The sequence below is a fragment of the Bactrocera oleae genome, chromosome 4 (genome assembly GCF_042242935.1).
Source record: "Bactrocera oleae isolate idBacOlea1 chromosome 4, idBacOlea1, whole genome shotgun sequence".
Lineage (NCBI taxonomy): Eukaryota > Metazoa > Arthropoda > Insecta > Diptera > Tephritidae > Bactrocera > Bactrocera oleae.
The window spans coordinates 273475-285911 of NC_091538.1; the positions used below are offsets into that span (position 1 = coordinate 273475).

Sequence of the window (12437 nt, forward strand, 5' to 3'; positions counted from 1 at the left end):
CTTAAGGTTAGTTATTTATTATTTTTTCCTTTTCCAATCAGGAGGCTTTTTGCCAAGTGCTGGTGGTGTTGGTCCTATGTCTGGGGGTGGAAACAGCGGCATCGGTGGTGTTCCAAATCATGGCATGCAGTTGACGCCATCACAAATTCAGCAGCAAATGATACGACAGCAGCAGGTCCAGCAACAGCAGCAAATGTTAGCGAACGCCGGTGGTAGCGGAGGACCAGGCAGCGTACAGATGCAACAAATGCTGCAGCAGCATCATCAGCAGCAACAAGGCGGGCCTGCTAACATGATGACTCAAATGCAAATGACGTCACTACACATGTCACAGTCGCAACAGCAAATGACAATGCAACAACAGCAGTTCGTGCAACAAACCACATCAACGCCAACCGCGCACCAACAACATACGCAAATGATGCAAATCAATCAGAATGTAGGGAGCAGCAACCAAAGTACTGGCGGAATGGTGAGCGGATCGGTAGGTGCACCTAGTATAGCCAGCACCACCGGTTCACTTGGATCGGGAACAAACAACCTTGGATCAAATAATAATAATATCACAGGAAATACCATGACTGCAGCTACAACAGCACAATCCACCAATGCACCTACAGCTTCCAATACTGCCAATGCCATAAATCAAACTATTAATTCAGTGGTGGCCAGCTCTAATGATTTATGTCTCGAATTCCTCGACAACTTACCGGTGGACAGTGGCAACTTCTCCACTCAGGATTTAATTAATTCGCTTGACAACGACAATTTCAATCTGCAAGACATTTTGTAAATCTGAAACCGAAGCGAACAGAAAACAAATGAAGTGACTGCTGTCAGGTAAACACGTAGTATTCGCCCCTTTGTATATTACATAACGGATCAAAAAAATTTTCATCAGCTGTGGGAAAAGAAATACTACTTCTAATCGAATTTGAGTAGCTTAATTTATACAAATGAGCCTATTCTAAAGCGGCATTACAAAATTAAATTATTTAGATGTGGCAAATTTATGCTGGCTACATGTCTGGCTTCAGTACTGATTTTTGATAAAGCCTCAAATATAAATGTATGAATAATTTGGTTCGCACTAATCTAAATTTGATTGCTGGTAATCTTCTTGAAAGTTAAATTTTAATAGTTTGCATTAATTTAACAACATTCCATTTGTCAAGAAAAATACTTTGTGTATGTACGTAAAGGGGATGGTTTAAATACACCCTCGCTCTTTATAACACACCTATCATTATTGTTAATTCAATTACTTTACAATATTGCTCTTTATAACTACATAGACATATGTATGTATAACATGTACTTAAAAGGCATTAGAAAATAAATAGAACATGACAGCCAGAAAAATTAGAGAATCCATATAGATATATGTAGATATAGTGTAGCATTCAGAAATTTTAATATTTTTGTTTAAAGTTTTGAATATTGATAATGTTTAAAATATATGCTCTCAGAAAACTTCTGCAAACAAAAAATCATATTGAATTGTATACGTTTTCGTGTAAATAAAACTTTAATAAGCAAAAAAAATTGGTGATATTTTTTCTATAATTAAATAATGTTATTAACAGGAACCAAACAAAATAAACATTAAAATATTTTGAAAAATATATTTTTACTCAAAATAAGAAAAAGGTATCTTATAATTTCCAACACGAAATTAAAATAAAAAAACAGCGGCATAAGCAAATGGCAATATGTGAAATTATTATTAGTTCTAATGTATGAGTTCCGTAATATTTTCTAGTATATAAATTAGTTCTAAGATAAACATCAAAGACACGCCCAGCATATGCACACTCCAAATTATATAAAACTGAAGTTCAAGCGCAAATAAATGTAAAGAAATTATAGGAACATATATTTGTAAAGATATTTGCAAATACTTAAGTACACTTCACTAAATGTTTGTCGAAAAAGCAGTTTTATTATGCAATCACAAAAGATAAATTTAATAAAAATGTAAAAGGTACATAATAAAGGAGACAGTTTTTAAATCATGAAAACATTAACAAATTCAAAATGAATAATTACAATGTAGTTGCTAAGCAAATAATTACAAAGTAGATTAAAATTGTTATATCAAATTATATACAACTGTAGATATATGTATGTATCCAAATAGATTTAAGACATACTTCCAAAATCAATAAAAGGGTAAAAGTATTCAAAATTGATATGAAATCATGGAGATTTATACTTAACTTCTACGAGTTTTGAAAATACACTTCCATTATATCACCTTAAGCAAAGATGAATACAATAAAATTAATTTAAAAAAATCTACTATTTTACAAGGAGAACAACGACACCTTTCTCTGATTAATTTTTTTTACATCTATGTACATAATTATTTTGTTTGATAATTCAGATAACTTCTTCCACTCAGTATATAATGGTCGCAAATTGTTTGAAAATTAGAAAAAATATGGTTTTAAGAGCGTTGGTGCTTGTTTAAGCAGTTAGCAAATAGTTCTTTAATAAAATCTTAGTTCGTTTGTGGCTAGAAAGGGAAATGAAACTTATATAAACATATGTATATGCTGAGAAATTTATGTTATCACCATGGAATAGACAAAAAGTTGTACAAGTTCTGCTGAAAAATACCTAAGGGATATTATATGTATGTCACTCTTCACTACCAACATATGCCTACAGTATATAATAATAAGAAACAGTCCAGACTATGATCTACAAGTAATAAAGTGATAAATAGTTTTTGTTTGGTCTATGCTTCATTATTAAACCTATTTATTATGCAGCCCTGGTAAAGAAAAATGCCAAAAATACATACAACATTTATATGTGTCGACACGGTTAAATTAAATTTAAATTTCTTACTAACATTGTACAACCATAGCTTTGGGAAGACACTAAATTGTGAATGGATTATCAAAATAATGAAAATTCCCAAATTCCAAAAGAAAATACATCTAATTAATAATAACAATAACCACCAGAAATACAGATAAATTAAAACATTATTTACATATTTATCGCTAAACTCTAGACGTGTAGTGGAAACAAAAAATCGCAACAAGTACACTAATAGAATATCTTCTCATTTGATATACAAGAAACTTAAAATGATACATTAAGTAGCTAACCACAATAACATTTCGTTTTGATAAAACTAAATACATACGATTTTATAAAAATTCATAAAGCTTTTTATTTTTAATTCATTTACTTGGTTACATGTACCTTACTTTTTTTTTGCAATTTATGTATTGAAATACATTTTGAAATAATTTTGTAAAAGGGCTTAACCAAAACAACAGTTCAAAAAATAATCACATTTTATGAAAGCGAAAAAAAAAACTTATTGTTTTATATATATGTATGTAAATGTGGTATTTTCTTGGGTATTATACAGGTTTGTTTGGTTTCTCTGTAGTCATCCTTTTTATATTATTATTTCAGAACAATAAAACAACTACACTTTGCAAAGTAATTTTATCATTTCTATTTTATAACAACACAATCTTCACAATATGCAACCACTTGTTACAAAAACAGTAGTAAGGAAAATATACTAGCTGCATTAAAAATAACTGAAATAATAATTATGCTAATAAAAACTACATATATCAAACATAAGAATACGTGACAAAATATTAATTTTGCAAATAAATATTGAAATAACTTTTTCTGTTTTTTTATTAAAGGAATAATTCATTCGCTTGATATTTTTTTATATGTTGCAAGGTTAACATGTTATTCGATGCAATGATAATTAGCTTATCTAATATTTAAATATAGAATGCCAATGAAATTGTGGTGTCCTATAATCCTCGCCATGGCGGCTACTTAGTAAATATACCATTTTGTAATAAATAAGGCATCCCAATAGGATCAATAATCAATACTCATAATTTATTGAGAAATTGCATTAATATTCACAAAATTTAATATGATAGTATTTTATTTATTGTGATTACCACACCTATGTGTAATTTTGGTAACATTCTTTCTCAAATGTAAGTAGTCATCACGATAATACTTCAATTACCTGTGGGGAGAATCAATATTTTTTTTGTTTTAATTTATATTAAATTTAAATTATTTATATTAAATCTGACTCACCGTTTCCGATATAAACACGGCTTCAGAGAAAATGGCGGTATTAACACTACTTTTCCAACGTTTCGTACCTTTTTAAACTGAAAAAAATAAAACAACCGCTCATTAATATCTTTCTTAAGTAATTCGAATCCACAAGCTTCTAGTCCGCGTATAAATTGCCGCAAATCATCGAATCGTGATTGGATCTCCGCAATCATTACCAAACCATTAGGACGTAAAACGCGATTCGCCTCCAACAAATAATCTTTTAGATTCGTTCCCATTAATGACAGACAATAAACGGCTATATCTACCGACTGGTCATTGAGTGGCGTATAAGCCATGTCACATGCTATTATATGGTTTCGTGTGCTCACCAAATCCATCGAATACACCTTATTAGGCAGCATCGTAGCCAAACGACCTTCACCGCAACCGAAATCTACAATTTCTAGGGATTTTGGTAACCGCTTTATCATTTTTATTATACGATCAAGTGGATTCAAAGGCCATTTTTCCACCTGCTGCTGATATCCAGCGTGATAGGCATTAAAGGCCTCGACATCACATTTGAAAAATTCATTCGCGCCTGTACTATCCATGGTATATAACTGTTCGTTTATGTAACGAAAGCGTCCACCTAACAGTTGTTGCTTTAGAGTGTTTTCAAAAGCTTTTAACCCAATGTCCTGGGAACTGGTTGGTCTAACTACTTCACTCTCAGAAATATGATTTTCTAAAGAAGTACTAGCCGATCCAGTCAATTTTACAGCTTCCTTAGAAGTTGATGCGATTGGTACACATTTACTGCGTTGTTTATTTTCCTTAAGATTTAATTTGGTGGACGATAGCATATCACCTGGATGAGGACCAATATATCCGGACGTAAGTACGATCTTAGCCTGTGATAGTGGATTTTTATCGACATTTTTTTTGATAATTCGACCCTTGTGGACTTTTCCACGTTCCAATCCACTTTTATTGACTTTTGGATTAGCCAAATCTTTTGCTTTATCCTTGTCTGATTTGGGTTTCTTGCCTTTCTTCTTTTTTCTAGTACTTAATATAGCTTGGGAAGACTTTACTTCATCGCTGCCACCGCCCAAAGATACTTTTGAACGGAACTTCATTGCTTCTGCTAGATTCTCCCATGATGTAGGTACAAAAAATTTCGGCATTTTGTGACTTAAAAAATTTTCAATTTACAATTAAATGAAGTTTATTTAACAGGCAATAATATCAAGTGTAATTTGTGTATAAAAAAGACAAATCTACACTCTTGGAAAAGTATCCAACTGAGAAACAGACTGCAACAAAAAATAAACAAAAATGCTACATCACAAACACAACTGCACGTGCCTTAATTAATATACAGCAAACAGCTGATAGCGTTATTTACCTAAATTGTAATAGATCGACAGAGATGATCTGAGCCCAAATATATCTATCGTAATCGAACCATAACCAGAGAATGTTAATGAATTCATTATTCATTAATGAATATACAATTTAGCTAGATTTTCTCTTATAAGCAGAGAATGTTAATGAACAGAGAAGGCTCAAATGTTAGCTATTCTAAAATGTAAATTATTATTAGGGATCATCGAAAACGCACGAGTTCGAAAATAAAATTTCACAACCCTATCAGGGAACGTAATGAACTAAACCTATACTATATAACTACTAAAAGGGAACCAAGCAAAATGTGCATACATGCACAGATGTTCTTTGGCATGCGCATGAACAAAAATCAAAATAATAAAAAGGAAAATAATTGACTTACGACAAAAAAATTAATAATGAGGGAAATAATAAATGAAGTAGAATTAAAATGTCATTTAATAAAAAAGAATAATGTCTGTTATGAGCATTTAATTATATTCATTCATATTAGGAAAGTACATACATATGTATGTATTTGGTATACAGAGACTGGGAATTCTATAATGAATAAAGAAAAAATACTTCGGCTGTATCGATGATATAATACCCTACGCAAGTGTCAGTTTGAAAAAGTATGTGCTATACTAGTCCGATCTGAACAATAAATTAGGAGATTGAAGCATTGTCTTGGACAATAATAGCTGCCAATTTTGGTGAAGAGTTGTATATTATCAAATAAAAAAGTTTTCCATACAAGAATTGGAATTTGATTGGTTAGTTTGTATGACCGCTATATGCATAGAGGTATGACATAGGCAGTTCCGACAAATGAGCAGGTTTTTGAGGAGAAAAGGAAATAACTCAGCTTGTTACCTGATCATTTATCCGACATATGTACATATGTATGTTACACTTCATAGGGTATCCGACGTTTTCTTCTTGTTGTTCGTGTTAAAAACTTTGTGACAAACTTAATATGCCCTGTTAAGGGTATAAAAATCGTTAATGAATTCAGTAACATTCTCTGGTTGAAATATTCCTTCTTAACCATAATTTAGAACAATTTATTTATCCATTAATTCTTCAGACTCTCATGGTAGGAAACATATGAATGTACATACATATGTATATTGCTCAACTCTTCTTATCGCTGGCTTGAAATTTGGACTAAAAAGACTTTAATAAACATGTACAGATTTTTTTACAAAATGTTGTATTTGTTATAAATCTTTTTAGTTCATATTTTTGCTACTGCTATTACTTATTTAATAAATATTGGTCCAATCACCTCCATATAAAAAATTTTTTGTTTTTAACATGCAATTTTATTAAGAATCTGTCTTATTATAATGACAACATATTAGTTTGCTGTGAAATACAATTTTACATTAATGAAGGCTTAGAAGAGTTAATTTACAAAGATGAATCTGAAGATGAATTGAGATTAACATTTTTTTCACGTCCGCCATTTTGTGAAAAATTGATGTAGCACTAAAAATTTAGGCACTTTACTCGCAAATTTAAAAAAAAAAAATTTTTATGTTTGTACACTAATTTCTGTAAAATGCAAAAATGTTTTTCTCAAATTCCTGAAATCTCAAATTCGGCCCGTACGTGCTATATCTTTTTTTACACACCACATGAGGCCAGTATTTTTTTATTTTCACACGGTACGTTCTAACAATGTTCATAACCATATAAAATATTTTGCCGCCTTAAATTCTCACAAATAATTTGTTCTCTATAAATGTATATACATACATATGTATATATGTATATGTCTATACAAGGGAGTGATTTTAATTTCGCGTTTTGAAAACTTATAATTCTTTCAATACATTCATCTACGACTTTGATGGATTTTATAAAATTTAAGATTTACTTGTGTATACTGCAAACATAAATTCTATGTCTTTGTTCAAATAATATATTGAATCTTTCTCCACTGGTTTCAAATACTGTTCAAGTCATGAAGATTGTTTATCTCTGTCGCAGGTAAATCTTGATACTTGTATATGTTAAAAATTAGTAAAATAGTTCTATACGAATTAACAACTAACCGTATTAATAAACTCCAAACATAACCTAGTAAATTTTTGGAGTTTTTATAAATATTACTGATGAAAAGATGCATATTTAGGCGGAGGTGGACAGTAAAATATAGAACCGGATACAACAATTTTTTTACGTATCGTACATTGTATGCATGCATGGAGTTTTACAGGGTGTGTAATCAATAAGCAATATCAACACGTCACTGTGATTTTTTATAAATGTGCCTAAGCAAGCACAAACAACAACAATGAAAAGAATTTTTCAATAGATAATTCATCCAATGAAATATTCAAAGCATTAAAAATACAATATATAATTATTGAAGATAAATTTGTTTATCATGTTGAAATATTAGTAAAAAAATGTTGTATTTGTACAGTTTCATTGTCACTAACACCCGTTGTTATTTTTATTATATTTCCATACCCAACATTCATATGTATGTATATATGTAAAGTTTGCAAGTACGTACCTTAGTTTGGAAAATGACATTTTTGCAATTAAGCATTTTTTCAACTTGCATTCAAGGGAACTTTGAAATTTTATACAATATTTAATGTATGTATGCATATACATATATACTTACATATATGTGAGTATTTATTACTTGCTCCAATACACTGGATATGAAATCATACATATGGTACATAAGTATATATATTCATTAATGCTTATTTCGGGTATTTGGATCTGAGAGTTTCTAGACAATATGAAAGAAATAGAATATCCGTTTGCACATAAATACATGTAAAAATAAGTTTATATTTATATTCGTCTGTATCAAACAAATGGTGTGAACAGGAATGACATTGAAAATGTTGTGCAACTTAATGTATGGGAAGACAAGGAAGGGTGATACAAAGCCGATTAAAGTTTGAAGAAGTCGAAAATTTATAAGTCGAAGTAAAGACTTGCAATTAGTCTTTGTATTTAAGTGTTGATGTGCAGTTGCCAATTAAAATGTGCCTTATGAAAGTATGTTCGAAAAAGGATTGTAAAAACGGGGTGCGTATATGTATGTAAATGATAAACTCTATATATTAACATAATTATTATAATTCATGGATTTCACTGTTGTAAATTAGAAAATGTGAAGAAAAACTGAAGTCGAATGGAAATCGTATCGCATACAGGATATACCTATACAATAAATCGGATAAATACAATTTTATAATTTATTGGGGTATTTTACTAATTTGTAATTAATGTTTTAGTTTTAAATACTTATGTACATATGTATATGAAAGTCTTCCGGATTGATTGTAGGGTTATATGTATTATATGAATGTGTACGACAGCGGCAGTATCCGACAACATGGAAGAAGATTGCTTCTACCGGGTGCTTAAAATTCCGTCTGACGTAAAATGCAAGCTTCTAAAAATCTTATCTCGGCGGATATTAAACAAACAAATACATCTCTATGTGAGGGGTTGCTGAGATGTGATATAATTAAAGAAAAATTATTCTTTATCGGCTTAGCAACGAATTCTGTACTTTTTTCTATGCTCCTAATACATTTATGTTTCTTTGTTTTGGCGAAAATATTGTATAGTATTGTAGATACAGTTATCTAAATTTCTTTAATTTGCATTTATTATGTTTAGTATAAATAGTTTGCGTGGATTTAAGATCTTGGGAAAAATTAAAAAACAAACCGAAAATTAAATACCGGAGATCACTCGTGAATAATATAAGGAATTAGGCCTTTGAGAACAAAACATGAGTTTATACTAAAAATATTTAACATCATATATATATTGAATATATTATTGTAGCAATATTTAAAAGGCTAACAAAAGTGTAGCAGGCGTGTTATGTTTAAAGTTCGTGTATAAAAATTTAAATAATTTGTGAATTTTTCACATTTAAAACACAATTATATACAATACATGGCGTATGAGTAACGTTGACATTTTCTATTTTATTGGTTGGAAATATTTATAACGAAACCACACAAAATTTTTTCTTAAAGTCTATAAGGTAGAAAGTGCAACTATAATTAATCGTTACAAAAATGTAAATAAGTAATTTTAATAACTTTAAGTACGTGAAATCCGCATTTTAATTGCAAAATAAAACAGAAAGTAACACCGATACAAAGAGTAAATTGATATTTATCTGCGCCCTGTTAACCTGGGAAATTGCTACTACCTCGCAGTCACGTGATTCCTTATGGTCTTGATAATAGTCAGGAAACGGGAATTTTAATCGATATTTCATGTGATGTGACGTAGTGGAACATTCCTGATGTTACTAACAGCAATTGCGCTTTCATTAAATATTGAAGATCCTACACACATACACACGATACACATACACTATAGATGAGCAGCTCATATTATTTTAATATAAGAGAACAAAATTTAACAAACACACATAAGTAATGATGTCCCGATGCCCGAATGTAGAATATCATCATCTAAATTCAGAGTTATCGGTGTTAAACTCATGATTTTTGGTTTCTATATACATATATGTATGTACATTGCATTACTATGGTATATAAGTATGTAAATTTTACAAGAACGCGTTTAGAAACATATTCCCAATAATTACAAGCATTTGAAATATTTTTGTTGCATCAAACTGATGTTGATATTTTACTTAAAAATCTTAAAATATGTATATACATACATATACGCAATTTCGTGCAGATGCTTTTACTACTTTTTTCTTCAATGGATGGATGAATAGTTCAAAACTATTAAAAAGTCCATGTTTTCAAGTCAAATGTTAAATTTTTTTTTTATTTTCATTTGCACAGTAACTCCACTTAAACAGAATTTGAAATATTTACAGCTCGAAAAGATCAGTATTTTTCTTCTCAGTTCTTCTGAAGGTATACCGAATTAAGTGTATTACCTTCTATGCAGCTATATAAGTCGTCGTCAAAGGTAATCTTCATTTAATATTTATATCTTATGGAAAATATAAATCTCTAGAGTTAATTTAGTGAAAAAAGTCACTTTGGCGATCGAGGTTGGAAATTGCAATATACTTGGAACTTAAGAAAGTCAACATACATCTATGTTCTTGGTAAGTATAAGTATAAGTAAGTTTGCACATGTATTGCGAACGAAAAATTTAATTAACTTGATGTATTAAAACAGTTCCATTCGCTACATGAACTAGAAAACGATAAATCGGTGGACTGATATTAAGCTTCCTGAAGGCTTCAGGAACAATACTGAAATATAAAAATTTTATCATCATATGGCTTGATTTCACTTATAGTTATTGTATATGTAAGTATATATGTACAAAAAATTAAGACACTGAATGTTTCTTCTTAAAATGAGTTTTAACTTGTAAATAGTATCGTAAATAAATATTGTACTGACTTCATATATATGTATGTACATATATATATACATACATATGTACATATAGTATATATGAACTCGCTGATTCACAAACATCTGTCATTGTTTACTTGTTGATAAATGCATTTTGGGCGTAGAAAATATAAAATAATATTATCGATACCAATGCTTATAAGTCTATAAAAGTCTATCAACAAACTATAAATACTATCGATAATAACTCAGCTTTTCCACATGTGTATTTGTACATATGAAAGCAAGATCATAAACGTGTTTTACACAACAAATTTTTTGGCTTTATATCTATGTACATATATACATACATATGTATGCACACATACTTTTTATTTTCTCCTTTGCCTGGTCGTGCATTATTCCACTGAAACCGGAGTTACTGTCCTATTTTACAACAGTATACATATTTTATACTCTCGCAACATGTTGCACAAAGCAACAGCCTTATGCTGTTACCAATCTTACCGAGATAGATGTAGATCTCTGTATATCCATGTTCAGAATGAAGATACGAACTCATCAAGCTACTAATGTTCGTCTGTCAACATCAACAAAGCGTTATACTTCAGAACGACAAAAGGTGCAATAACTCACTAACCAGCTCGCTTCCTTTTAAGGGCTCTGTATAAAAAGTGTCTAAAGATCCCCAAGAATCAAAACTAGCAAAAAAGTAAAAAAATAAACTAGCTGTGTTCCACTCATACATACATAGTTAACTCAAATTAAGAAATTTGTGTCGTGCCTAATTCTAAACATTCGATTAATGGATATCTTAATTTTCTTATTTTCAAGTCATAAGTGTTTACATAAGTACATGTGTGTATGTACACAAATGTTTGTGGGTCTGATTCTTTAAATCGTTTTCAATCTTTAGATACTGTAAAATAACCTACTCTTATGGACATAAAATAAGACAAGTGATACAGTTTTCCTCTATTGAAAACAACGTTTTACCTTTATTTAAATATTTGGCCTCTACCTGCACTTACACTTTACTATGCCTTCTTATTAACATACCTTCATGTGTATGTGTGTATATGCATACAGTCAGAGAATGTTAATGAAAGTTCCAAGCACATGCATACATATATATGTACATTTGCAACCATATATATCATAGTATCTTTGCATGAAAAATGTGTTCATATTCATGAGTTTAGTGGGATCACACTTAGACAGTATATTACATGTCGAATCCATATACGAAAGAATTCCACACAACAACAACAAAGAAAAAAACCAGAATACATTCCAACGTCAAAGACGTTCTCTGGTTAAATACCTTATAAACTGGAACGGAATGGGAGAAATGTCGTGGTATCGAAACAAAAATTTGATAAACAAACTAATCTGAAAGTTATGGAAAAATATTTACCACCTGCGATAAGAAAACCTACCAATCATGTGAAGAGAGAAAAAAGTGAGCAAGTCGAGTGAACCAAAGAGACAAGTGATGCCACAATTTAAAATGTAATTTCTCAAACAAGCGTTATTCACAAAATAAAAACCACTTAAATTCTGTTGAGAATGCTTAATATTCATATGAAAAGGTGGAAATTTGTTTATATTGACTCAATTAA

At 30.2% G+C, this 12437-nt stretch overlaps 2 protein-coding genes and 1 long non-coding RNA gene across 6 annotated transcripts in view; 2 read left to right on the forward strand and 1 right to left on the reverse strand.

Annotated features, from left to right (window-relative positions):
* mam (neurogenic protein mastermind) overlaps positions 1-3661 on the forward strand; it is a 35630-nt gene extending 31969 nt beyond the window's left edge. For all 3 annotated transcript variants that reach the window (XM_014234831.3, XM_070108381.1, XM_036374175.2), the window contains one exon: positions 42-3661. In XM_014234831.3, the coding sequence (XP_014090306.1) occupies positions 42-793 (752 nt within the window). In that variant the 3' untranslated portion in view covers positions 794-3661. The remainder of the gene's footprint in view (positions 1-41) is intronic.
* A 204-nt stretch (positions 3662-3865) lies between these two features.
* LOC106617504 (ribosomal RNA-processing protein 8) lies at positions 3866-5423 on the reverse strand. The gene is made up of 2 exons (XM_014234728.3): positions 4102-5423; positions 3866-4027 (listed from the first exon to the last, which is right to left on the reverse strand). The coding sequence occupies exons 1-2, from the start codon at positions 5256-5258 to the stop codon at positions 4024-4026; spliced, it is 1161 nt and encodes a 386-aa protein (XP_014090203.2). The 5' UTR covers positions 5259-5423; the 3' UTR covers positions 3866-4023.
* Positions 5424-8146: 2723 nt separating this feature from the next.
* On the forward strand, positions 8147-9005 carry LOC138857009 (uncharacterized). Of its 2 annotated transcripts, XR_011395992.1 has the most exons (3): positions 8150-8533; positions 8604-8716; positions 8785-9005. It is a non-coding gene; the product is annotated as an uncharacterized lncRNA (long non-coding RNA). The 2 variants fall into 2 exon arrangements; XR_011395991.1 differs by having other exon boundaries at positions 8147-8533; positions 8604-9005.
* The last annotated feature ends 3432 nt before the right edge of the window (positions 9006-12437 follow it).

What these genes read in the sequence shown, in the direction of transcription:
- LOC106617504 (XM_014234728.3), bottom strand. Translation starts at nt 5,258, where the DNA reads ATGCCGAAATTTTTTGTACCTACATCATGGGAGAATCTAGCAGAAGCA.